The sequence below is a fragment of the Clavelina lepadiformis genome, chromosome 8 (genome assembly GCF_947623445.1).
Source record: "Clavelina lepadiformis chromosome 8, kaClaLepa1.1, whole genome shotgun sequence".
Classification (NCBI taxonomy): domain Eukaryota; kingdom Metazoa; phylum Chordata; class Ascidiacea; order Aplousobranchia; family Clavelinidae; genus Clavelina; species Clavelina lepadiformis.
This window is the reverse complement of record NC_135247.1, coordinates 1621958-1646368: the sequence shown is the minus strand read 5'-3', so window position 1 is coordinate 1646368 and position 24411 is coordinate 1621958. Positions and strand designations below refer to the sequence as shown.

The 24411-nt window shown below is 38.1% G+C and overlaps 5 protein-coding genes across 6 annotated transcripts; 3 read left to right on the top strand and 2 right to left on the bottom strand.

Annotated features, from left to right (window-relative positions):
- The first annotated feature begins 34 nt into the window (after nt 1–34).
- LOC143468299 (tudor domain-containing protein 7-like) lies at nt 35–7185 on the top strand. Its single transcript, XM_076965425.1, has 2 exons — nt 35–226; nt 2959–7185. The coding sequence occupies exons 1-2, from the start codon at nt 140–142 to the stop codon at nt 6586–6588; spliced, it is 3717 nt and encodes a 1238-aa protein (XP_076821540.1). The 5' UTR covers nt 35–139; the 3' UTR covers nt 6589–7185.
- Nucleotides 7186–7200: 15 nt separating this feature from the next.
- Nucleotides 7201–11098, top strand: LOC143468300 (A-kinase anchor protein 17A-like). 2 transcript variants are annotated; one of them, XM_076965426.1, is made up of 10 exons: nt 7201–7340; nt 7431–7543; nt 7842–7941; nt 8124–8276; nt 8488–8589; nt 8787–8957; nt 9327–9475; nt 9709–9916; nt 10132–10254; nt 10678–11098. In XM_076965426.1, the coding sequence occupies exons 1-10, from the start codon at nt 7224–7226 to the stop codon at nt 10852–10854; spliced, it is 1413 nt and encodes a 470-aa protein (XP_076821541.1). In that variant the 5' UTR covers nt 7201–7223; the 3' UTR covers nt 10855–11098. The 2 variants fall into 2 exon arrangements, with proteins under 2 accessions (XP_076821541.1, XP_076821542.1); XM_076965427.1 differs by having other exon boundaries at nt 7421–7543.
- On the bottom strand, nt 11010–15283 carry LOC143468301 (mannose-1-phosphate guanylyltransferase regulatory subunit alpha-A-like). Its single transcript, XM_076965428.1, has 9 exons — nt 15111–15283; nt 14171–14268; nt 13991–14094; nt 13721–13904; nt 13064–13266; nt 12654–12948; nt 12416–12508; nt 12090–12261; nt 11010–11306 (listed from the first exon to the last, which is right to left on the bottom strand). The coding sequence occupies exons 1-9, from the start codon at nt 15151–15153 to the stop codon at nt 11206–11208; spliced, it is 1293 nt and encodes a 430-aa protein (XP_076821543.1). The 5' UTR covers nt 15154–15283; the 3' UTR covers nt 11010–11205.
- Nucleotides 15284–16408: 1125 nt separating this feature from the next.
- LOC143469387 (uncharacterized) lies at nt 16409–21953 on the top strand. Its single transcript, XM_076967063.1, has 11 exons — nt 16409–16630; nt 16931–17038; nt 17377–17492; nt 17903–17923; nt 18404–18572; nt 19069–19248; nt 19429–19568; nt 19628–19811; nt 20290–20499; nt 20735–20922; nt 21639–21953. Exons 1-11 carry the CDS (start codon nt 16562–16564, stop codon nt 21829–21831), a joined length of 1578 nt encoding a protein of 525 aa, XP_076823178.1. The 5' UTR covers nt 16409–16561; the 3' UTR covers nt 21832–21953.
- Nucleotides 21954–22237: 284 nt separating this feature from the next.
- LOC143469388 (uncharacterized) lies at nt 22238–24269 on the bottom strand. Its single transcript, XM_076967064.1, has 4 exons — nt 23930–24269; nt 23698–23814; nt 23482–23559; nt 22238–22802 (listed from the first exon to the last, which is right to left on the bottom strand). The coding sequence occupies exons 1-4, from the start codon at nt 24021–24023 to the stop codon at nt 22738–22740; spliced, it is 354 nt and encodes a 117-aa protein (XP_076823179.1). The 5' UTR covers nt 24024–24269; the 3' UTR covers nt 22238–22737.
- Between the last annotated feature and the right edge of the window lie 142 nt (nt 24270–24411).

Sequence of the window (24411 nt, the reverse complement as noted above, 5' to 3'; positions counted from 1 at the left end):
TAAATTGCAAGTGCATATATTATTCCATAGGTTGAGGAGTAGTCTAAAGTTTGGGATTTTTTTATGTGCGCTGTAATTTCTATAGTGCTATCTTGAATTGATCAATATATAGCTGGTAGATGAGCTTGTGTATTGAAAAATGCCTGAAACTATTGACTCTGTGAAGAAGAATTTAAGGTCTGTGTTGATTTCATCCAAGGATGGGGTCAGAGCTACCAAGCTTCAGGTCAGTTTTTTAAATCATAAAAGTAAAAAAGTTCTTATTTGTAGACGGTAATTTATGTGTAATGATATTATTTCTAAATCAGATTTTTTATGACTCGATTCAGTTTCTTCAAAGATTTGTCTTAAAGTTTAGGAGATAAATGACTCAACTTGTTTTGCAACTCGAGTTTAATGACTCGGTTTTGACTTTGCTCTACATGCTATTCTGTCTATATTCTATGTATATTTTGGCTAAAATATAATAACAGAATATAAGGTGGCACTCTATGGGGTTAACTTTTGTTTTTAATTCTCTTCCATGAACTTTCAAAGGTTACTAACTCGACTTGGCTTGACTTGAAAATGTAATTAAATTAACTCGATTTTACTTAAGCCTGTGCTTTTACTGTCAGCAGTAACGACCATTACAGTCGAAATCGGTTAATCACATATCGGTTAAAGGCATAAATCGCTTTATAGCATAGCATTGCATAATCCCAAACCATTCCCATTCACTTGTGAAGAAAATTCAACGGTCAATCGCATAAGGGTTATACGTATAAATCGGTTAATCGAATAGGAATTCTTGATTGATTTGTAGACTTGTATCACTTAACTGCATATTTCCTTTGATGAAGTGTTAAGTTGCTGAAGATTATCCTCACCAATAAACAAAAATCATCGCAAGATCTCCCATAACCCGCAGCAATTAAATACACGACAAGACACTGAAGACAGCATTTTTGAATTAAAGACAGAACTCTGTGATTAAATTCACCGCAAGGCTGAAGGCTATAGAGACAGTAGCACGTAAATGATTTGAACAATAAAGTAAAACTTCACGAAAAAAGGCCTTCTCTACAGTGATTATGAACCACAAAACTACGTTTCATTTAAGGTTTGTTACGTATCGTTACATCGCAATAGAACAACAAGACTAATTTTTATTTAAGGATTGTTACGTCGCAAAGCGCAAACCACTGCAGAAACATAGAATACCTGTACTGTACTGTAGCCTACGTATACGACAGATGTGGGCAAACTGCGGCTCGCGAGCCACATGCGGCTCTCCGGCATGTTTTTTGTGGCTCTTCTAGTCGAATCGTAAAATTCCAAAAAATGTAAAGGCTACCAAGAGTACCGTTTATGAAAGTTTCTGTGTAGTTTTTCTTTATTTAGGCCAGGATTTCGTTTATGACGTAACACTAGACATCGATTCCGACATTGTTTTCAGGTATAGATTCTATACTCTATGGCAAAGGTTGTCAAAATGCACCTCACCAACATGTTTTTATGGGTCTTTTAGTTAAAAAGTAATATCCCAAAATGACTACTCATAGTATAATAACCAAATTGACAATCATTACTGATTTTGCGGCTCGCTGGTGTTTGTATTTTTCCGCAAGTGACTCTTTCATTGAACAAATTTGCCCACCCCTGGTATACGATATAAAATGCCAGGAAAATCGGAAAATATTAAACAAACTACAATTGAGAGTTATTTTAATAAAAATTGATTTCCGTTTTTGTTTCGTGTTTTTTTTGTGTCGAAATCGAAAAGAAGGAAGCTCACTTGTTGCGTCATAATGCATTGTGTCATTCCAAAAATCGGCGGAGGAGCAAGAATGCGTGCGTCGGTGTTTAAAAGAGAATAGCGGAGAAAATGTAGGAAACGCATAGATCGGTTAGTCGCATAAAAAAGCTTGGCAAATTGACAATGCGATTAACCGATTTCGACTGTATTACTTCTTTCCATTACTGCTTTGTGGACTAAAAAAGCGAATAGCTTAATTTCCTAAAAACTCAGATATTATGGTATTATTATTATTTTGAGTTCTCCTACACGACCTTTTGCAAGCATACTCATATATTTTGGTTGTAAACTTGTAATCGTTTACTTCCTGGTTGTGTAAAGCTGAACAGGAAAGTTAGTTGCAGGTTGCAAACATATCTGCACATTTTGAACAAACAATATATTACACACATGAACATCAAACACAACCAAACTATAGCCTATTTATGCTTTCTTTAAGATTGGCTTTAACGTATAGTAGAAGTATTAAAGTTTTTGTGACATTAAGCCACTAAGCTTACAGGCTTTGACGTGACAACAAGCACAAATGCTTAAATTTTTACTAACTTTTATTTTCTATCGGTGTTTGAAGTGCAGCAAACAACTAAGTTTGCCTTGCTTTTTTGTCTTTTCAAAACGGTAAACACGAATATAAAAAAGCTCTATGTGTATGCTAATGAGTTCCATGCAGGAATGGAGCACATTCCCCACAGTGGTCACTGGTCAGTAGATTTTGAGATATCACCATCGCATGTCAAGATGTCATCATACAGTAATAACATATTCACATACATCATAACTTCATAATACTATAGCCTCGAATTAATGTTTTTTTAACACAAGAGTGGAAAAAATTCCCAATGAAAGTCAACTCAGTAAACAAGACCTTGCCCGTTGAGTTAATAGGTTTCTTCACTTCAATAAAGCCCTTCTAAATTGCCTGAAGTGTTTATTCTTTGTGACATGCTTTCTGGTAATACATAACTGCCGTAATATCAACATTTTTCTTGCAATGAGCTATACTAACAGCCCCAAAGTGACCATTAATCAGTTACAGTTTCCAAACTTATGTCCAATGGCGTGACATGTAATGATTATTATTTACAATCATCGTTACAATTACGACACGTTACAATCATTACCTGATGTTCTATTTAGAGGAATTTTGTATTTCGTTGCAGGGAGAATACAGAGAGCTTGCTGGCAGTTATATCCCTCATTCCAAGTTTGGATTCCACTCCCTTGATGAGTTTCTATCGACATTAAAGGATGTTGTCCGCCTTGGCTACAGCAGGACTGGTGAATTGACGTATTACGCAATCGCTGATCTCTCAACTCAGCACATCCAGGCCATGGTTGCAAAGCAACGAGGAAAGAAAACTTCCCAGAAAAAGGTGTCTCGATCGAGTTATCACCGTAACAAAGCGACCAGGAGCCACCACAAGGCTCCGTTTGTGCATTCTCCGATGAGATATCACAACCTCTCCGTGAAGATCAACTCATTTGGCTCTGGCTCCGGATCTTCGACGAGGAAGATCATGTACAGTCGCACTTCTCCTCATAAATTTATTCCAAACTGGATAGCCGGGGGTGACGCCAGACCTAACGGAAGTCGGAATGACCATTCCCATCAAGTGGCCATCGCTCCAAGATTTGAAAAACTGTACAAGAAACAGGCTGAATCTTCATCCGTTGATAAATTCAAAAATCCCCTTGGTTCAGCAATTGCGGTTGTGAGTGAAACAACAAGTGCAGCTGGTGACAGTGTTCGATCAAGTTCTTCAGAAAACACTCTTCCTTCTCCAAATGACAAGTCTGCTTCTCCCATATCTGAGAAAAGATTGAAGATAAATCTGCACAAGCTCCTTGAAGTCAATCCCAATGGCTTGCACTCCACTAATGTCTGTGCTTTGTACAAAGAAATATTCTCTGAGGAGTTCCCTGCTATTTTAGTCGAAAAAATCATCAGTAAAAATGTGTCTGGTTTTGCTCAGGTTGATAAAATCGCTGTCGGTTCAGGTTTTAAATACATTCTCTTCCCCATTGATGAAGGCAAGGCCAAGAAGGAACTTACAGCTAAATTTCCCACTCCAAGGGCTACTGAAAAGCCTCCTACTGATGTGACAGTCGCGACTCATACTCTCCTGGCGTTGGGTGAAGAACACAAGGTCAAAGTTCAAAGTGTTGTATCTTGTGATGAAATTTATGTCATACTTGTGGCCGAAGAGCAAAAGATGGCTGCCATGCACAAAGAACTTAAACAGCAGTTGAAGAAGCCTTGGCCTTGTCATTTTAATCTCATCAAGCCTGGAAGTTACGTAATATCAAAGCTCAGCATCAGAGTAGGTGCACGGGCTAAAGTCAAGAGTGTCACTTCAGAGCACGCTGAAATTTTCGACATCGACTTTGGGGATACGTTTTGGGTTGTGATCTCCGACTTGCAACTTATGCCTGCTTCTCTGGCGAAAAATCCCGAGTTTCTCATCAGATGCTCCATGCACCGCTCAAACGATCCAAATGGAAAATGGTTCGATGCCACTGCTGTTAAGTTTTACGATTCCTATGCACATGCTAATTTGATGATGAAAACCATTGCAATATCGACCACGCACTCTGTCAATATGCACTCACCAGAACACAAACATTCGGTGTTTTTCTATCATAACAGTTTCAACATCAATTTTAGGCTTTTCAGTGAAGAAGAAGAGCAGATTTTGAAGAACAAAGCCAATTCTTACAATCCGTTTGAGTTTCAACCACCAGGCTGCGTCAAACTTCCAAGTGAAGAATACTGTGATCTCTATGTTTTCAACGCATCGTGCACGACTGAAATTGAAGCGTGCATCATCGGAGAGGGCTACTCAGACGAGCTGGTAGAATTGGAAACAAAAATGCAGTCATTTTACTCCAAGACCAACCAAAACTGGATTCTTTCCAATCCACCACCGCTTGATTGTGTTTATGCAGTTCTTTCCGAAGACACTTGCATCAGAGGAAAGTTAATTTCTATCGACGGGGACCAAGCAAATGTTTATTTTGTCGACAATGGTGAGTTAGAAACAGTCAATCTGAGTGACCTGCGTCCGCTGACCAGGGAATTTGCTGCTTTCCCAATGCAGGTTGTCACTGTATCTCTGGCAGGTCTCGACCATCCCATCCTATCCACGCACTCCGACGTTTTGCAGAAGTTAAATGATGTCGTTGTCTATAAAAGCTGCACCGCTCACGTCGTTGCCAGATTTCTGGTTGACTCTGCCAGACCAACTTACATTGTTGAGTTGATTGACACTGCCGGCCCAGCTTATCTTAACATCAATGATATCTGCTTGAATATGGTTTACGATGATGACCTTCTCCCAACGCTGCCGGATGTTGGATCAGAGAGTCTCGTATCAATAAGTCACATTGATCCTGACTCGGAAAAGGTCTTCATAAGAACAGCTGGAGAAGGGATGCAAACGTTGAACCAGTGTTGTGCTGAAGTGGAGAAACAACTCCAGGGTCAGAAGATGCTGCCATCCCAGTGTGCAAGGAATCTCTATCCAGGAAAACACTGCCTGGTGCAGGCTGGTGGCTCTTTTCACCGCGTTCGCATCATTGAGATCGCAGATGGCAAGCCATGTGGAATCACTGTCTTTTTTATTGATATTGGAAAGCAAGAGCGAGTGACAAGAGGAAGATTGTTCAAAATCAAGATGGAAACCCTGTTCTACATTCCACCGCAAGCTGTATGCTGCAGGTTATCCGGGAATACATCAGCCTCTTCCACCTCTGTCTTACTCATGGATGTGACACTGGATATAAAATCCACTGTTCTTGTTCGACTTGACAAACTTTCAGATTCTGACCAGCCTCATTTGATTTCTATGTGGACGGATGAAACAAAACAAACAGTCGTTGTCTCAAAACAGGCCCCGCCAAACCCCAGCCTAATGAGCAGTGGTGCCCCCGGCAATGATTTACCTGAAACATCTTTACCCCTTGCAGTTTTCAGAAGTGACTCATTGCAACAAGATGTCAACAATAGCAATGGGAAATCGAAGAAAACTGCAACAGATGAAATGATAGTTATGGCGCAATGCCAAAACAGCAACAAAAGTGAAAACAATTTCACCGAAGCTGATATTGATGACCTAAGCAGCATTACTTCCCCTTCTCCCGTGCCACTTCCTATGACGAGTGCCTTGTTCCATCCCTCTACCAAATTCAGCGACACTTTATTTCCTGTGGTCGTAGAAGAAGTTATCAACCCCTGTCACATGCAACTCATTGCAATGAAAAATATTGAATCCAGGAACATCTTATCAAGAACACTGATCAGCTTTTACGAGCAGAATCCACACAAAAACCTTCCGTCATCCATGATAGATGTAGGCGAGAATTATGCTCTCTCCTTTGCAAAGCAATTCTGGCATAGAGTCCAGATCCGAGGCAAATTGGGCAACACCATCAGTGTGTACTTCATCGATTTTGGGGCATGTGTTCAGAGTGTGTTTGATTTGAAAAAAGTACGTCTATGTAAGCTTGTCACCCCTTTTTCTACCATTCCTGGACTCGCAGTAACCGCCAAGCTTGCAGGAATTATGCCGTTGGATAAAAATAACTTGGCGTGGCCCGACTCGGTTTCAAAACGTTTATCAAGTCTCATCAAAGGCAAGTGCTTTGTCGCTCATGTGCTTAAAGTTACAGGTGAAAAGTCTCTGCATGGACGTTACATCTACCACGTCTGCCTTTGCAATACGCGAGCAACACCTGAAGTTTGGATCAATGATTTGCTTGTTGATAAATGGCGTTGTGCTAATTACATGTAAATTTATTTTCATTTGTATGTCATAATGTGATTGTAAGTGTGTGAAGTGTTTATTATCTTACAAGCCTGCTGTAACAAAACCTCACATTGTGCCATAGAACCGCAGTAGTAGATTTTTTCTTCCATTCGCTGTATGTGTTGTATTATGGTGCTGTATATGTCCTTTATACATTCCTTGTGGTTGTCTTGCCAAATTCATTTTCCTACTGGTTTGTTTTAGCTCAGTGTTCTTTCGCTTTCACATGTTGTTTGCTGGTGCTCATTCATCTGCCTACACTGTAGTGTTTTCACAATTTTGTAGATATCTTCACTTGTAAGTTCTTGCCATTTTTGCCATTCTCGGTTTAGCATAACTTAAAGTTTAAGTTTACCTTCAAGAAATTTTTGTTTTGTTCGTCATCTGCCAATAGCTGCCTTTAAAGAAATTTGTTACACGTCGGTACTGTTTGCTCATTGTTTGCTTGTGTTGCTGACTCGGGACTGATGGCTCTGTTATCTGACCTTGTTATGGTGTGCATTCTGGCTGTTTATTTTCTATGTTTATTTTCGTTTTCAATGAAGCTTTCGTTTCCAATGAACACTTTCTTTGCAGATAGAATCATAGGCCATTGTAAAAAAAAGACACTGTAAGTTAAAATGAATACGTCGATAATCAGTGATCTGTCTGATGCAGTTCCACTCTGTGAAAAATTGCATCTTTACCTTAAACCGATTGCAAAAGTCAACATCAGTGTTGCTTTGCCCAAACTGAAAGTAAGACTCTTTATATTTTTCATTTGATATATCACACAGCTTGGTTGGCTCTTGTTTAAAATATCTTCTTTGATGATTAGTATGTTGTAGGTAGCGGGTCAAACCATTTCAAATTGGGAGGTAATGGAGAAAGTGAAAGGAATGTGCACACCTTATCAGTTCACTCTGCTTCGAGTTAGCAAAAGTACACTGGAATTTGTCAGGTATATGGTCCAGCCTTGACAACTACAGTAAATTGTAAATCATATGTAATCGACCTCTTTTTAACTATGTTATTTCCTGCCTATTGTTGGTCTTAAACAATAATTGCAGAAGTTCTTATCTCACCAAAGACAATTTTATGGGTTTTATTGTTAAAGAAGCTGTGGTTCTTGAATTATTCGTAGCTTTTAAATTCATAAATAGTCTTACAATCACAGTCAAAGCAAACACTACTTCAGGTTCGGTGTTGTCATAGATAGTTAGTGCGTGTAGTGGGTCAGTGTTGTCATTTTTTGTTAGGTTTGAAGGAGAGCTAGAAAACAAATCTCTCGTTTCCACTTTTATCTCAATGCTTGACGGAAAACACATCAAACTCTCCGGATTTCCTGCTTTGTTAAAGGTCGGTTTCTTCAGTACAATTGCATTTCATAGTAGACAGCTATACATAGAGTGATTGCTTGATTTCAACACATTAATACCAGGATATTTTTCTTTAAAAGTAATTTGCCGATACCATTTAAAAGTGAATCAAAAGCTTATCAATTGCAAAAAGTATCGGTCATTCTATGTGTTATTTGACAGGTATCGTGTGGTGAGTGCAAGGTACCGTTCCCAACACGGCATGACTGGGATGCTTTCTTTCGAGATTCAAAGGACTTTGATGAAACCCAGGCTGGTGAGAGACCAGACACCGTGCATTTGAAGAACGTTCCATGTAAATTTTTCACAGAGAGGGTACGTAGAATCTGTAGAACTTGGCTCTTTATTGTGTCAATTCTTGCCGTTGACATTTCAATGTTTGAAATCATTCATACACAGAGTTGCATTATGGCTTATGGCAAGCACACATTGCACGGTGTCCAGCACTCTTGTGTCTGTAATATACAGAACCCTGTTCTTTTTTAAGAATATCATTTTATTGCCGGATTTATAAATTGTATTACAGACAAAAGAAAATGTGAGTGAGGATTTGGTGAGATACGCGTTCTTATCGTTCGGTGAGATCCTCAATATCGATATCCCTATGCTGGACCCATACAGAGCAGAAGTGGGTGTCTTGTGTGTTTACGTAAAAACTATTTTCAATGTGAAGTGAGGTGTTAGGGTAGTTATAGCGAATAATAAGTAATGAATGGAATAGTAAGTTATATTAATGCTAAAGTAAACGTGTCATTTGTATGTTTTAAAAATTCAGGTACTGTTTTCATTTTACTTTTTAATCCCGTTTTTTCTGTTGTTCACCAGGTTAGTGGAGCCGGAAATTTTCAGACATTTTCCTTCGGATCCCGACTAAACTTTGAGCTGTTCGTGCAGTACAAAGAGTACATCGGCTTCGCAAAATGCATGGACGCGTTGAAGGGAAGGAAAATAGTCATGAAGGAGTCGGATGGAAAAGCGCTAGCGGCCACCATCAAGGTGACACTGAATTAGTATTGAACAGATCAGTAGATTTATTGAGTTATTTGTGTTTCCAAACTTGTCAAACGGCTGAAACCCATTGACGGCTCTGTGAGAAAACATGATCCTTACCAAGCAATAGGCGGTTAAAAGTTATATGAGGAAAACTGATACTGAGTAATAATTTATACGTATCATGAACTATTTTATCCAGTTAGTAGGAATGAAAAACTTCAGAGTAGAAGATTATCGTACAGTTCTGTGTTCATGTTCAAGTCTGCTTCGGGTTTTGTTTTAAACAAATTTTCATCACGAGTTTTTCCGAGACCAGTTTTGTTACTTTCATTCTGATTGTGATTAATTGTTTTGCGACTTGCCTCCTTCCAGGTCGACTTCGACAAAACGAAGCATTTATCTCAACAATCAATCCAGCATCGTGCTCTTGAGAAGCAGAAGATCGAGAAACTCCAGGAAGCTCGGGAGAATGAGAAGAGGAAGGAGAGGGAAGCAGCTCAGAGGAAAATAGATGAAGAAAAGTGATTAAATTTACAAGTTTTTATTGAGTTACCGTGATTTTGATTATTTTCAATAATAAGTAATTTTATAATAATAGTTTCAAAGTAATATTCTAGATAAATTATACAAAAATACAACATCCGTTAGAAGCTAAGTTTATTGCACAGTGCCTCGTTCTTATATTTTTGTTGTGCTTAAAATACTTCCTACAATCTGCCAATGCTTGGTTTTGATGCAAATCTTGTTGTTGAAGACGTCGAGAGGAGGAAATTGCTCATGAGCAAGATGAAAGGAGGAAGAAGAGAGAGGAGAAGAGGAGGAAAAAAAGAAGAGAGAAACGGGAGCTAGAGCAAGAGCAACGGTTGGCTCATCGGATAGCGAAGGAGGAGAGAAAGCTCCTTCTGGCTCAAAGGAAGTTGGAGTCGATACGCCTGATCAGTGATTTGCTAGACCGCGTTAAAGTAAGTTGTTAGTTTATTTCAATACACCACGATGAAGCCACTGAGTCGGTGTGTGGACGTGCTTGTGGACATTCTCCTCATTTCATGCTTGTTTGAGACAATACCTTAGCAACTAGGTGTTGACAACACTTTATCAAAGTTGCACTGATTTCTAAAGAGCGCATAAGTTATGGTTGTGCTTGCCATGGACGGTTGTGAACTTTTTCTCTTCTTAGGCTGATGCTCAACAGACCGAGGTCGAGAAGCTGGAGCGAGAAGTGGCCGAAAAAGTGGAAGCGGAGAGAAAAAAGAAGGAAGAGGAATTGAAGAAGAAAAAAGAAAAAGAAGAGAGAAAAAGAGTGAGTGTTGTTTGTGCGAAACCAAGTTTGTCTGATTTCGAGGAACGCAATTAACCAAACAAACTGGTCAAAAACTTTGAACAAAAGTTCAGTGGTTTGGTAATTATCGCTGAAAACTTGTCGCAAGTTTGAGTCCATTGTGACACGTTTGGCGGATATTGTGACGTTATAGGAGTAAACCAAAGTACGTGACGACAAGTCGCTTGCATGATGTACTAGACTTGGCCGAGTGCCGGACTCATATTTGCGACACGTTCTCGGCCATAATTACCAAACCACTGAAAAATCTTGGAACCATTTCATTTGTTAATATTTGGCAAACTTAGTTTGCATTTGTCACCCTCAATTTTAACTAATTGCTGTTTTTATAAAACAAAACGCTTTGTGACGACAAAATTATGATTTTATTTTTCTTCTATCCAGGAGAAGATGAGGAAGAAAGAGATGGAGATGAAGTCGCGGCTTCTTAAACGAAAACTCGAGGAAGATTACAAACGCGGTGAGAAGCGGAGGAAAAACGCGATCAAGAAACTTCATTCGGGGAAACCTAACCTCTCTTCCGCTGTCGTTGTCCGTTCGCCTGACGTCACTCCAAGATGATGTCATCAAGCAGCATCTTGTAGAATCTAAGAAACCAACAGCGAATTGCAAGCCGTGGCGTAGACGGCACGCCACCAGAACCGGGTGACAACCTCGCGTACCGGTCAAGTTGAGTCCTGTCTATCACTGATCTGACTATGACCTACTCGTACTCAATCATTTTAGGCCGTTTTAGCTATTTCTGTCAGTTTTTACACGAATTTGTCGTCAAAGACGACGCAAAAATAAAGTAAAACTCAAACGAGCATAATGTCAGGTTTACAATTTGTGAATAGTTTGTAAAAGTCAAGAGTTGGCACAACTCTGTCATCTTTATCAGCAGCTTAATATGATGTCGATTGTACGGGCGCTTCACAACAAGATCTGATTCTTGAACCCACGTCCCAATTCTTTGCTTGGCATTATTATCGAATTCCTGATGACCACTTCCGCTGGAATGGTGACGTCACGTCCTGAAAAATAACAATTGCATAAACTCGGTCGCTTGCAGATGCGCCGAGAAAACCTTAATGTTGTAAGCAAAGTTTTCTGGAACAGTGAGCTTGACCTTCTAAGACATACGTGTCAAACTCCTGGCCCGCGGGCCACATCCGGCCCGCTTTACAATAAAACTTGACCCGCGTAGTTATTTCATACATTGAACTATTTCCGGCCCACGAGATCATTGTACAGTATAACTTACTTTTTTTAAGCAAGCAACAAGATTATAACAAATCGCACAATACAGCAGCACAGCAGTTGCCCCATCATACGATGGAATAAATCGATTTATTCTAACGCTTGTAATTGGGCTGCTTTTCTCTTTGTTGTTTGTTAATTCTTTAATGCTTTTGCAAGGAAATGAATGAAACATAATTATATAAGAGAAGAATAATCAAAAATAGCCCAGTCAAAAATCATCAAAAATTTGGTGTTGTTTCGCTGCCTGTTCCAATTCATGTCAGGAAACGTTCATTCAAGTTTTATCCTTATCGGCCCGCGGCGTTAGTAAACTTTTGAGTTTTGGCCCCTGGTGCGATTGAGTTTGACACCCCTGTTCTAAGAGAACCTAAGCGGAAAGCCTTTCTGGACACCACACAGTATTTTACATCTAACGACCATATTGATGATCACGATGGTGAAATTGATGTATGTCCTGTTGTGTAACTTTACTGCCTCTTTCAAATAGATATTCCTTCTGCTTATTTTCTGGTTTTATCCAATGGTCGTCAGTCGGTAGCTTTATTAATGATTACCTAATATGGTGATGGATGGTCGTAGCCTTCCTTGCTCGTCGAACAAGTAGAAGTTATCAGTCGTGGCGTGAGGCGCGTTGGGGTCGATTTCCGTCGGGGTTCCTTCCACCCTCGTCCATTCCCCCACCACGCAATGCCAGCCTATTATGCTGTTCAGTATGCAGCTGTGAGCCTGGAAAGTAAAATGTTTTTGTGGATTTATGAAATACTGTACATAGTTTCTTTTTAGTTTCTTGGAAACTGCTTCGTTTGATGCAAAACATTAACGCTGGTTTATAATCGAGATAAATCTTAATTGTTTTGTCACAATCCTGTTAAGCCCCCACCTTTACCAGTGCTCCGTCTAAAATCATCGAGTTCTTGACCCGCGCCCCTTGTCCGATCACCACCCCTGCCCCCACTGTCACGTTTGGACCCAGCTGGAAAATTTTAGCTCAAACAACTTAAAATCTACCTCTAAGTTAATCAGACATTTATTTACTGCAGTTACTGAAAATCCAGAAGAAATGATTTTGATACCAACAAATATCAAAATGTTTAATCAAGTTTTGAAATATTTCTCACCACAGCTGAATCATCTACTTCCGCTGTCGGATGAATATAAACGTTTCCTTTACATCCGGGTAAGTCACTCAGTCTTTCCGGATGAGAGGATTTGTAAAGTTCCAGAATAGCTTGATTCGCGTATAATGCCGATCCTGCTGACTTGATATTGAGCCAAAAGCGATCCATTCGAAAAGCAAAAAGCTTCCCACTTCCGGCTAGACGCGGAAGTACTTCACTTTCCAAAGAAATTCTTCCCATAGTACTTTCAGGTTTGTAAACATTCTGATGGCTTACATGGAGCATGACTTCTTCCCTAAGAGATACAAACAAAGCATTTCTCCCAAAATCGTGTTGTGTTTGGAGACTTAGTGATAATTTACACAAAAGGATCAGATTATTTCAAGCATTTTACACATAAGACTCATTACATGGAGGTGTCACTTAAACTCGGCCTGTGCTTATTCTGAAAAAGCACGCCAATATTCTCAAAGATGTCTATGTTGAGGAGATAGATGCCGGCATTGATGTCACAGCTGACAAAAGTGTCAGGCTTCTCCGTGTAATGGACGACCTCGCTTGTGGTCAGGTTGATACCGGCGCATCCATAATGGAGCGACTGTTCTTTTGGAACCTGAGCAAAGACACAGAGAATTGAATACAGTAATACAACTAGCCTAATAACTCGAAGAAATATTGGCTTGCCTTACAAAGGCCAAATACTGCATTACAATTACTGTGGTTGACAGTAGCAATCGCAAATACAAAGTTGTGCCTAATAACTCGAAGAAATATTGGCTTGCCTTACAAAGGCCAAATACTACATTACAATTACTGTGGTTGCCAGTAGCAAACGCAAATGCAAAGTTAGCCTACTTTTTCGCTGCAGAAATTCTGCGTTCACAGAAGAACCTTGCTACAGCATTATTGTTTGCATGAATAGTTTCTTGTTAAGTTATTTCTATTAATATATTTTACTTCAATTTTCAGACTTTGTGCGTGTTTTCCTACAATCTAGCCTACACAAAGTTTTACATCTCTTTAGAGTTAGTGTCTAAACTCACAAAGCGTGAAAATCGGCAATTTACCTCTACAGTCATTATAAGGTAAGGCATAAACTTCTCTTTGAACTGGATCATTTCTTGGAGTGGAAAGTCACAAAACGCGTCGCTAAACATGAGAAAGAACGCGTCTGGACTGCCGTTGGTTATGACATCACGAAAGTGGTATATGCAACCCGCAGTTCCCAACATGGTGTACTCCTGCAGGTATCTGAATATAAAGGAATTTAACAAAAATTGTAAATCATTTTTATAAACGTATTAAGATCTTAATAATTGATATACCAAACCACTTACATGATCGACTTTCCAAATTCTTGCCTTTCCCTTTGAATAAACCGTCGGAGGGCGTCATTGGGTTGGAAAAATCCGATCAGTAAGATTTCGGTGACTTCTTTAAGCTGAGATACCGTTAAAATGTATAACTAAACTGTCATACTCAACTACTAAAGCGTAAATTACCCAAGGTTACCCTACCCTGCAACATGCTTCAATATGATGATGCACAAGGGGAAATCCCGCAATTGGGAATAATGGTTTTGGAAGATCCAGACTCAGTGGACGAAATCGCGTACCTGAAAATTTATCAAAAATTAGAGTAAACAACTCCTAAATAATGCACGATTAGTAATACAACTTGCATTAAATGATAATGATTCGCAAAACTTTTTGATAACGCATAGTTTTAAACTGCTCATTGTAAGGTAAAGAAAGCTTCTTTTGAACCAGTTGCAGGATCGTATTTCCAACGACGACCGCCTACAGTTTTGTAATATTTTAACTTGCATGAGTTCATGAACAATCGTTTTATAAACTTTACATTTAGTCTGGTTAAATTTAAAGTTGTAACAAAACAAATGTTAACTAACTGCGACATGAATCACAAGTTATCACCAAAATCAGCTTTTATTAAGGTATAGTTTATAAACCGTCGAGATGTAAGTTATTTAGCCTGAGGCAATGAACTTTTATTTAAAGCGTAACAAATGCCACGCACTAGAAAAAGTCTGCGAACTAAGTTTAACAACTTATGCCTAGGCCAATTTAAATATGAACCTTAAAAGTAATTCTAACTTCCCAGAGTTTACCAAAACAAGTAGTTTATTAAAACATATTAGAATAATTACTATTTACAATTATCATCCAAGTAAGCGCTAATAGTTTCTAAGCTATACCGTTCTACATTTTGTCAATTGTGAAATGCTTTAGTGTGCAAACTTTTTCAACACATTTATTTCAATACCTTAGTATTCTGTAACGGGGAACGAACAGTAGCAAATTATTAGGCCTACATGCAAACCAAGTACTATGAAAGCTTGTCTTAGTGCATTAATTCACTTTTATTCTTTGTTGTAAGCTAATAATTTTCCAAACTAGGTTTGTAATGATTTTCCAAACTAGGATTGTTATAACTAACCTTTTTGTGGACCACCAACTAAGATAACCGCTTTTAAATTCATCTTGATGATTGTAACCAACTTTTACTGGTCAGCTGATGACCAGACTGCTTTTTGCAGGTTTCTTCAAGTTGAACTAACTTGAGCTGAGCTACAGCTACAGTTCACTTCCAGTGTTAGATGTAAAACCGGTTCAGCCAGGCGCGTAACTTTTTTTACTGATACTACTTGCTTTTAGCTTAAACATTAACAGCTTATACGCCCAAAGTTAAACCCTAAACAAAAACTTTTTCAAATCTTTTAATGTAATAAATGAAAATTTACCATCGCATTAATAATTAAATGTTATTATTTTTTTTACACAGCGTAAATAAGCAAATTTACCAAAAGTCGTAGTTAAAGCGCGACACTTAGTGACAACATTAAAATTATTGTAAAACCACTAAATGAGACAAAAACAAACAAAATATGGCGTATTTTGTCGCCCTAGCAGCTAAGCCACAACTCAATGCTATTGCGTTTGTTTTGTCGTTTGAGTTGGACGCGTTGGGGGAATGACTATGTCACTATGACATGGGAAGTGCATTGGTGGCATTAATACTGAGAATGGTAGGTTAGCGTGAGCACAAAGTGTGTTTTTTCTAAAAACTTTAGGCTATTTTCCAACAGTTTTTAGTTTAGTTAAAACAAGCAAATTCTGAGCTGAGGATATGAGCGGCCTATGTCGATGCCTGTTGGTATATGTCGTTGCCTATAATGTGGCGGACTGGAGGCGCTATGAGCTGAGCTTAGAGTGAGGTTATAGGAATAAGTCATACCGGTAGCTTGTAAGTTGTTTGCTATGATAATCTTCAGACCTTTCATATTAACAGCACAACAGTTAGGGCTTATAGGCTAGCCGCATGTCGGTTGCGGGTTGGACATACCTGGGCTGGTTAAAACGTTGCAAGTTTTAAGTTCACAAAGCACTTAATGTTTTTGCTTCCCACCATCTATGACAGTTGAAAGCCAATTGCAATAACAATTTAAACTAATTGATACAAATTTGGGGTCTATTGCTGAAGTGCACAACCAAATGACGTCACAATTTGAGTAAATGGGGTCTAGTATAGAAATGTATATTTTGGTTGTGCTCTTCTGCACTAGACCCCAAATTTGTTGTTAGAGCTGTTGTCATTGGCTTGTTAGAAGCATCGACGTCAGGCCAAATAATTGATGAAGGTTTTGTGACCTCAGTTAAAGTATTTTTTCATCAACCAGAGCTATCACTTGGGCAAATTTTATAAGTAAACAACGTTTTTGGACATTTTATAGTCCAGGTTGCTCTAAGGTTATTTTAGATTCTTGGAAATAAGTTTTTTCTGTATATCTTGTCGTGTTGAATTGAAGAAGACTCAATCCAACATACATGAAGTTGTATTTTGGTTGATGATTTTTTCCAAACAACTCCAGCACACAACTGCAGTGAAGAATGGAAGTAATCCCAACCCCAAGATTAAGGCGACCTCACACGTCGAAAGAAGGAAAAAGACTAAATTCGGTGGGAAATAAGAAAACTGTTACTGTGTTAATTTTGTGGCACTATACACCTAGTGTAGGAGTGTGCAATTGCAGACTGATTTGGTACAAATGGTAATTTTTTCGCTGTGAAATTGTGATCTTTATCTGCATTACTGCACTGAACCTAATTTTGGTGTGTGTTAAGCATCCTTAGTGAAACTTAAATACTTGATTAAAAAATTCCGTTGACTCGACTCTTGGAGTAAATATTGCTTATAGTGGCTGATAGTGTATAGTAAATATGAATAAACTTATTATTAATTTTTGATCAACATGGCAGACTTTTACTTGGGACAATTTCCAGACTGAATACGCATTTCAAAATCGACTAAACAAAAGAAGGTCTCGAACAGCAAATGTTGCTTTGCAGCATCCTAGAGATTACTCGGTAAGACGATGAAGCTCAACTGTTTGTGGTAATTTTAAGGAATTGAACTTCAAAATGTATGGAAATACAAATCTTCACTGCTGAAAATTCTATATATATATAGTATATGTATTGCATTTTAAGCAGTCTGTATAACCTCTACATTGACTTGTTATGTACATTCTTAAATTAAGTTTTTACTTGTTTGCAACTTTTTGTCTTCACAAAGTGCATTATGATGTCATAGAGAAGGAAAATATTCCAATGTAAAATAATTTTTAGTTGCTATTTTCATAATAATGCATTAAGTTGACATGTTTATGTGTCGGTTATTAATTTTCATTGATCATCTGTGGTAGAATGTTGAAACCTTCAACTTGAATCCTGCTTATTGTTTGTCCAAATCAGCGGGAAAAATTTATGTTTCCATAAACACAAACAAAGAAATCACCCCAAAACCTGTTTCTCAGCCAAGGTATGTGCCAGCGTAAAGACTCCTTGAGTATTGTATAATAAGCCCACTGTTACTTATTGCAATAATAGATGGATTGCTTTAATTTACATTTGTGTTGATTTAAACCCTTCTTATTTATATATATATTGAAGAAAACACTTAAATATTTTTTGAAATCTTTTACAATGAACTACTTCAAATTCTTAAAGACTTTACATTGAAATCCAAAGCTATTGAGTCTTTTGTTTGGTGTATCTTGTGAAAACATTCTTATGTGACCGACTTGTTGGCACACTAAATAGTTGTGTGTGCTTCTTTGTTGAGAAAAGTGTTCTTATAAGCTGTGAATGTGCTAAGCACTTCCAGTGAAGTAGCGTAACTTTAGTAGTCAGTGCAATTGTTGAAAGGATTTAATTCTTTTTGTTTTTCAGAAAGTTAAGCAGTGCAGAAATGTAAGTACAGTAAAACCACTTCATTATTTGTTTTATTTTGTGTGTAACAACCTAAAACAATAGCTAGAATGAAAGCAGAGAAATATTGTTACAATTTAAACATTCTTTTAATGTAACCATATCAAATTACGAGTGAGAAGCTAATGATTTTTAAAGCTTGTGATCCATAACTGCAACATAACACACATAAAAATTACAGCCTGTTTGAGTTATCTCATATCCGCCTTTTATAGTATAATATCAAATGGTATATATATTCAATATAACATTTCATCTCGTGAAAGCTTTGAATAATTGCAGTCTCTGCAAAACAAATTAATAAAAAAGTTCATAGTTTAACGCGGATGTTAAAGAATTTTTCATCTGTGCAAATTGACCAGTTTTAAGTCCAAAAAGTGCAATCACTGTACTTTAGTCCACGTCAGTGAAGTCTTTTGTTCCGAAAAAATCCGCCGATCAACATGAAGTGTTTGTTATCAGGGAATCACTTATCGCGGATTTGAAGGAGCAAGTGTCCTGCCTATCAACTTATCTGGAAGAAGAGCGGCTGCGACATGGAGGAACCAAAAAGAGAGCCTGCGTCGATCTTGATCAACTGGAGAAGAGATTACACGACAAACATTGCAACGAGATTGACAACATTCGACAGGTATCATTTCATCGAAGAAGGAAATATACAAATTAATATAAAACACATACATAAGAAAGTCACAGCACATATAAGAGATACAATTGCTTAGTTTAGGTTTGAAATACCCCTGGCAGGTAGCACTGGCACTAGCCAATCGCAGTTAAAGCATATTGTGTTTCCATAATTACTGACCAGTTTCCAATAATATTTGAATCATCCTTCTTCAGAGCATTGGTCAAATTTGAACGAAGTTAGAATTGCAAAATATAATTCGCAAATTCTTTTCACCCTACCTTATATCAGTTGTGATTTAGCAATTGAGAAATCAGTCTGCCAATGCTCAGATTCATCTTGTTGTTGTTATGACACGATGAATACTGTAGGTTTATTCACTGTATACAAAATACGATTTTTTTGTGTGTGTACATCATTCAAAGATTTTTGTGCTGTTTGTTAAGATGACGTTAATTTAGCAATAACATTATCGTGGTCATAACTGAGTGTGTTTTGACAGCGACACGAAACTGAGAAGTTGGAAATTATGTCGAAAAATGACAGAAATTCGAAAGAACTGGAGGCACAGCTTAACAAGAGATATGAAAAGTTACAGGGTGAGTTCCGGATGTTGCAAGCTTCGTTTAAAAACTACCGTGGTTCCGTGCAAGAGGAGATGCAAGAACAATGGAGGTTAAAGGCAAGGATTTCACTATTTGAAAAAAAAACTGATGATGTTTAATAGACAACATATGTATTTCTACGGCTGATCAACTTTTTGATAAATTTGTCAACGCATTAAGTTTTTCTCCTTGTTATTCTAAGAAATGTCGGATGCAGTGAAATAGAAAAAGGAAACTGATGATTTTGCTCTTTGCAGAAAGAAGACATGGATTGGGAACGACGAAGAGCGGTGGAAAACGCAATCGATGACAACAGAAGGAGCTTGGAAGAGAAGTTTTCAGCAGAGCGTGACGAAATGAGAAAAGAATTTCGGAGCAATGTCGATGAAATTATCAGGTATGTGCTTGATCTGGCCATTATATGCACCAGCCGTTTACCGACTTTCGTCATGACAGAGATCACAGAGAGGAGTTGGAGACGATGTGGAGTAAATTCACCGATGGATCCCTCAACATCGAGGAACTAAAAAAGAGATCGAATCAACTTGATGACGTTTTGGCCGAACTTGAACAGGTTAAAGAGCGACTGACGGAAGAGAAAGTGCGAAGTCGTCGCATCAGCACTGACCTGGAAGATACGGTAAAAGCTGCTATCTGTAACCGCTTGAATTTGTTCAGATACGATTATGTGGTAGAACTCCAATAACTGCTAATTTGTGAAATATAAATATAAATGATCGTGTAGTTATGAGGGACGTAAATCGAAGCAGCAAAATTTCAGATTTTTGTCAATTTCAATCTCAAAACATGTATTCTGTACGCATTTACAAGAGATACTGATCGGTATAAGCTGAATAAAGTTATTGATTGTCATATGATGTCTTATTTTCGGTGGGTCCCTAGAACTTTCTAAACTCCAACACCGGAATAATGCTATCTAAAAATGTTTGGCAAATCGTCCAATTTTACTCAATACTATTAGTCAAACTCATGCCAATATTATCTGAAATATTGGAATTATTGTTAACTTTTTTTATACTATCTGTGTGGTGGGATTTTTCTAGTGTATGTGTGCAGCTCTTTTTTGTCAAGCCCAGACATCTTAATGTTATTCTCAGAGAATGAGATTGCGGAATCTGGAACTTCAGTTCGACGAGAAGGTGGCTGCGGTGGAAGAATCACATCGTTCAATGATCGATTCGCTCAAACTTGAGAGATCTGACATCAAACTACAGCTAACTAGATCATTCGAAGCTTTACACAGCGAAAGAATTTCGAGAGAGATACTTGAAAAAGCATGGAAGGAGGCGGCTGTAAAACACTTAGAAGTAAGTGCTTGAAAATGCACTTATTCCAAAACTGGATTTTTTCATCATTTTTGTATAATAGGAATTTATTTCTAAGTTCCAGACAATGTGCATGTTTTTTTTATTAATATAGCAATTACAGGCGGTATTAAAAGTAGTTTAGTTTTAGTTGTTTAAAACTGGCTTCCAAGATTGCTTCCTTCCCAACAGCTATATATACTTTGACTTCACGAAACTTTTTTTGTAATTTTTAAAGACCAAGATAGAAAAAGCCAGTGGGGTTAATCAAGCTTCTCGAACCGTACAACTGACAACGACGTCAGGTGCTAAACAGGAAATCACATCGGAAGTAACGTCAAAGGAAGAGGAAGATTCGACCGAGGAGAATGGAGAAATAGAAGGAGGAAGCAGACAGGATGTCACAAGCTCCCAAAAACGAACGCGGTGAGTGGAATCTAGTTTTTTATTGTGTTGTAGCTTTCGAAAATACGTCGGAATCTTTACTGACATAATTTGAAGTGAACTAGAAGCTGTTTTCTTTAGTAAACACGACATTGCACCCACAGGCATGTGGTGAAGCCGTTCTTTTTGACTGGTTTAGTTGTAAATATTGTCAAATAAAGCTGATTTTGATTTGTTATCTAAAAAAGGCTTATTAAGAGAGCAAGTAAGTAAATTTCGTGCCGGTACAATTACAGGGAAAGTGTAGGTACAAGTCCAAATTCCATGTTATAAGGCTGATAATATAATTAGTTGTCAAAATCAGTAGCTTACCAAATGAGTACATATGTAAATTTCACATGAAGGCAATTATATATGAGTGGCTGTGGTTCCGAATGAAGCGTTTTTTACAACTCCTCAATCCCAGTTACAAAGTAAATCAGTGGCTCCCAAGCGTTGTCTACTTGCCGACCCCTAACTGCAATAATTGTTTCGCACAAACACCCAACTGTAAAATTGATATAACTTAGGCTATTTCTGAGGAATTGAAGTTTAACTCACACACCCCAGGTTTGAAACCGCAGGATAAGATAAACTTAATTTTTCTGACTTGGCCTGCGGTTCTTGTTGTTCAATTAATTGGCCAATCTTGACAGTGGTAGCGATATATTAAAAGATGGGTCACCGAATCTGACGGAGTAGTTTTCATTTTTTTCCAGGGTTTCAACCGCACCCACGACCCGACACCCGATGTATTTCAACTCCCAGCCTCTGAGCTCTCAAGACCGAGAGGAACTGAACTCACCTCTCACTGCCACAGCATCTTTTTCAGGGAAAAATGAAATTCCCGTAAGTCAGGAAACGGAACTTCCGCAACCAGAAAGACCCGATTCTCCTGACGTCATACATTGAATATTTCCGTTGTAATGACGTAAATCTCTAATCATGCTTAGCATTACCTACGTTCTGTTTTTTTTTCTTTTTAAGACGAGTGCAATCAATTGGATGAATTAAATTTGCACTTTTTTCAGTCATCTGTTTTTTTGTTTTAAATGTTTTTGAGAAGCGAACCGGTTTCAAATTTACCCCAAGGTCTCACAAAAATTATACCTCTGCAACCACAGCAGAAAATTAACAGTTAGCATTTAAAGGAGGAAGTTTCTTGAAATTTTTAGTGGTCGCCAAAGTCTAATCTTTAAAAAATGACTGCCTCTGTCGCAGTCTGTGTTGTTGTTCTTGTTTGTTGGGACGATTTTCAATTTAGAGCGTGACTTTCACTTTGCAAACAATATTGCGATACAGAAGATTACAAAAGAGGTGTTACACATCAAACACTTTATTTATTCATTCATTTTATTTTTCGCCATTACTGTGCGGCACCAAAACTTATGCTGACCCTGAATGGCGAATTAGCAGCAGTGATAATAATACATCTCAACTATGGCAGGAAAATGTGGTAGGTCTCGTGGGCGAAAATTACATCATAACAAATGAGCTTGGGACAAATGCAAAGAGTCAGTAGCACAACCACCGAACCCAAATACAGGCAAATAATACACAAAAAAATATAAATAAATATACACCAAACTCAACACTTCCTGTACACTTTCTTCAACTAATAAGGACACGAACATCTTATAATGTATAGCTTAAAGATTGCAATACTAAGCGGATGATTTAGATTTAACACATTAAAACGTGAAACTCTTTGTAAAAAAATGCTGATACGATAGACATATAGTGTGAAAAAATGTAATAAAAGAACTTTGTCATTATCAGAGGGTTTATGCAAATCCATCCAAATGCTCGTCGTGTAGGTCATCCCAGCTGCATCTTCCCAAGTGAAATGCGTCGCACGATTCCTTGGCACTTCACGGTGGTCACTGCAAGTCAATGCTTAGGTTATGAGTTTTATGCGTTACCTGGGAATCAGAGAAAGTGCTTCGCGCATATATCGCGATGATAGTAAAACAAATATTTGTTCGCTGCTATATTACTTGTGTGAAGTAATATATGACAAACATAATCGCCATAAAGACCTCGTACATTGGCGGTTATTGTTACAATATGAGCGAGGACGATTGATGATTGATAACTTATTTTTGCTTATGCTTCGATGGTATGAGTTCTCATTCCTCAAACAGCGTGACTATGCTGTTAGTTGCTTAATTTCTGTCTATGCATATTATTACATGATAAAGTTCCTATTTTTATTCATTAATTAATTATTTATCAGACACAAAAGCTTTTGCCTTTGGACAAAGCCTACTGAATGTTACATTTCGCTTGCGGTAACAAATGAAAGAGAAGGGTGAAGGAAAGGTTGCAGACATTGCAACAGTGTTTATATGTGGCACATCAGTTCAAGCAAGGTGATTTATCTGAACGTCATTAAGGAGAATTTAAATTTGGTCAACAACTAAATTACAAGATTCAAAACAAAAATGCCAGCATTTACAAAACAACCCATGACTCGTGACGTAGCCGTCACAATAGCACGAATAAGGAGTCGAGTTTACTTATAAACGCCAATAACTTGTTGATTGATTTTTGAGAACTTACATCGTGACAAGTATCGGCAATTTCGATTGAATCTTTCGTAACCGTCACTTGTGACTAGCTGGAAGCACTTTGTTGGATCTACGACGTAAGCAAGTAAAGACGTATCAAATACTTTTGAGTAAAACATCATTTATGTGTTAGCTACTGACATACTGGTATACCGGTACTTGTTCAGTTATTTTTCGTCACGCATAATCAGCTGTTTTATGTAAATACCTTGGCCAATTCCACGCTGAATGCTTCGAAATGTCGATGTACAGCGTCTGCGTCGTACTTGGGTTCTAGGGTTCCACCGGCCTCTGTGCGGAATCCTAACCCCTTGTCTAGGAGCACCTACAAAGCAGTGCAAGCAATGAGAATCATGGTTACAGTATCCTACAACGACGATTCAAAAACTGCGTCGAACATAACGTTCATTGTTTACATTCGCTTTATCTCTCGACTTTACCTTCGCATAGGATGACGTAGAAGCAGCAGAAAGTGACCAACACGAGGATTAATTCGACGCTGGATTTTGATGAAAAAATCTTGCTTTTCGTCATCTTTTTTGACAGTTTCTTCAAATCTTTACAATTTCCTTGCAAGTCGTATTGCTGCGCTTGCTTCAAGTGATTGGCGAAACTGATGAGTTGATGCTCTAATAGGCCAACTTTTACATCGCGAACCTTTTGGTTTTCAATTGATGTACTTTTTTACGAAAGCAACGTTTCGATTGTATTCTCCAAACCTGTGCTTAGAAAAAAGAAACCTAAAAACTTTTCCTGGGTATTTTTTCTCTCGGCACACGTCAAACAATCTACAAAGGAAGTAATAGTGTCATAAAAATGGCAATCTCATCGAAACGAGGCTTATATGGGCTCAATTGACGACTCTTTTCTCCTTATTTTTGGTCGACATATCACCGTCAGGTGTTATTTTTCTGCTGGTCCC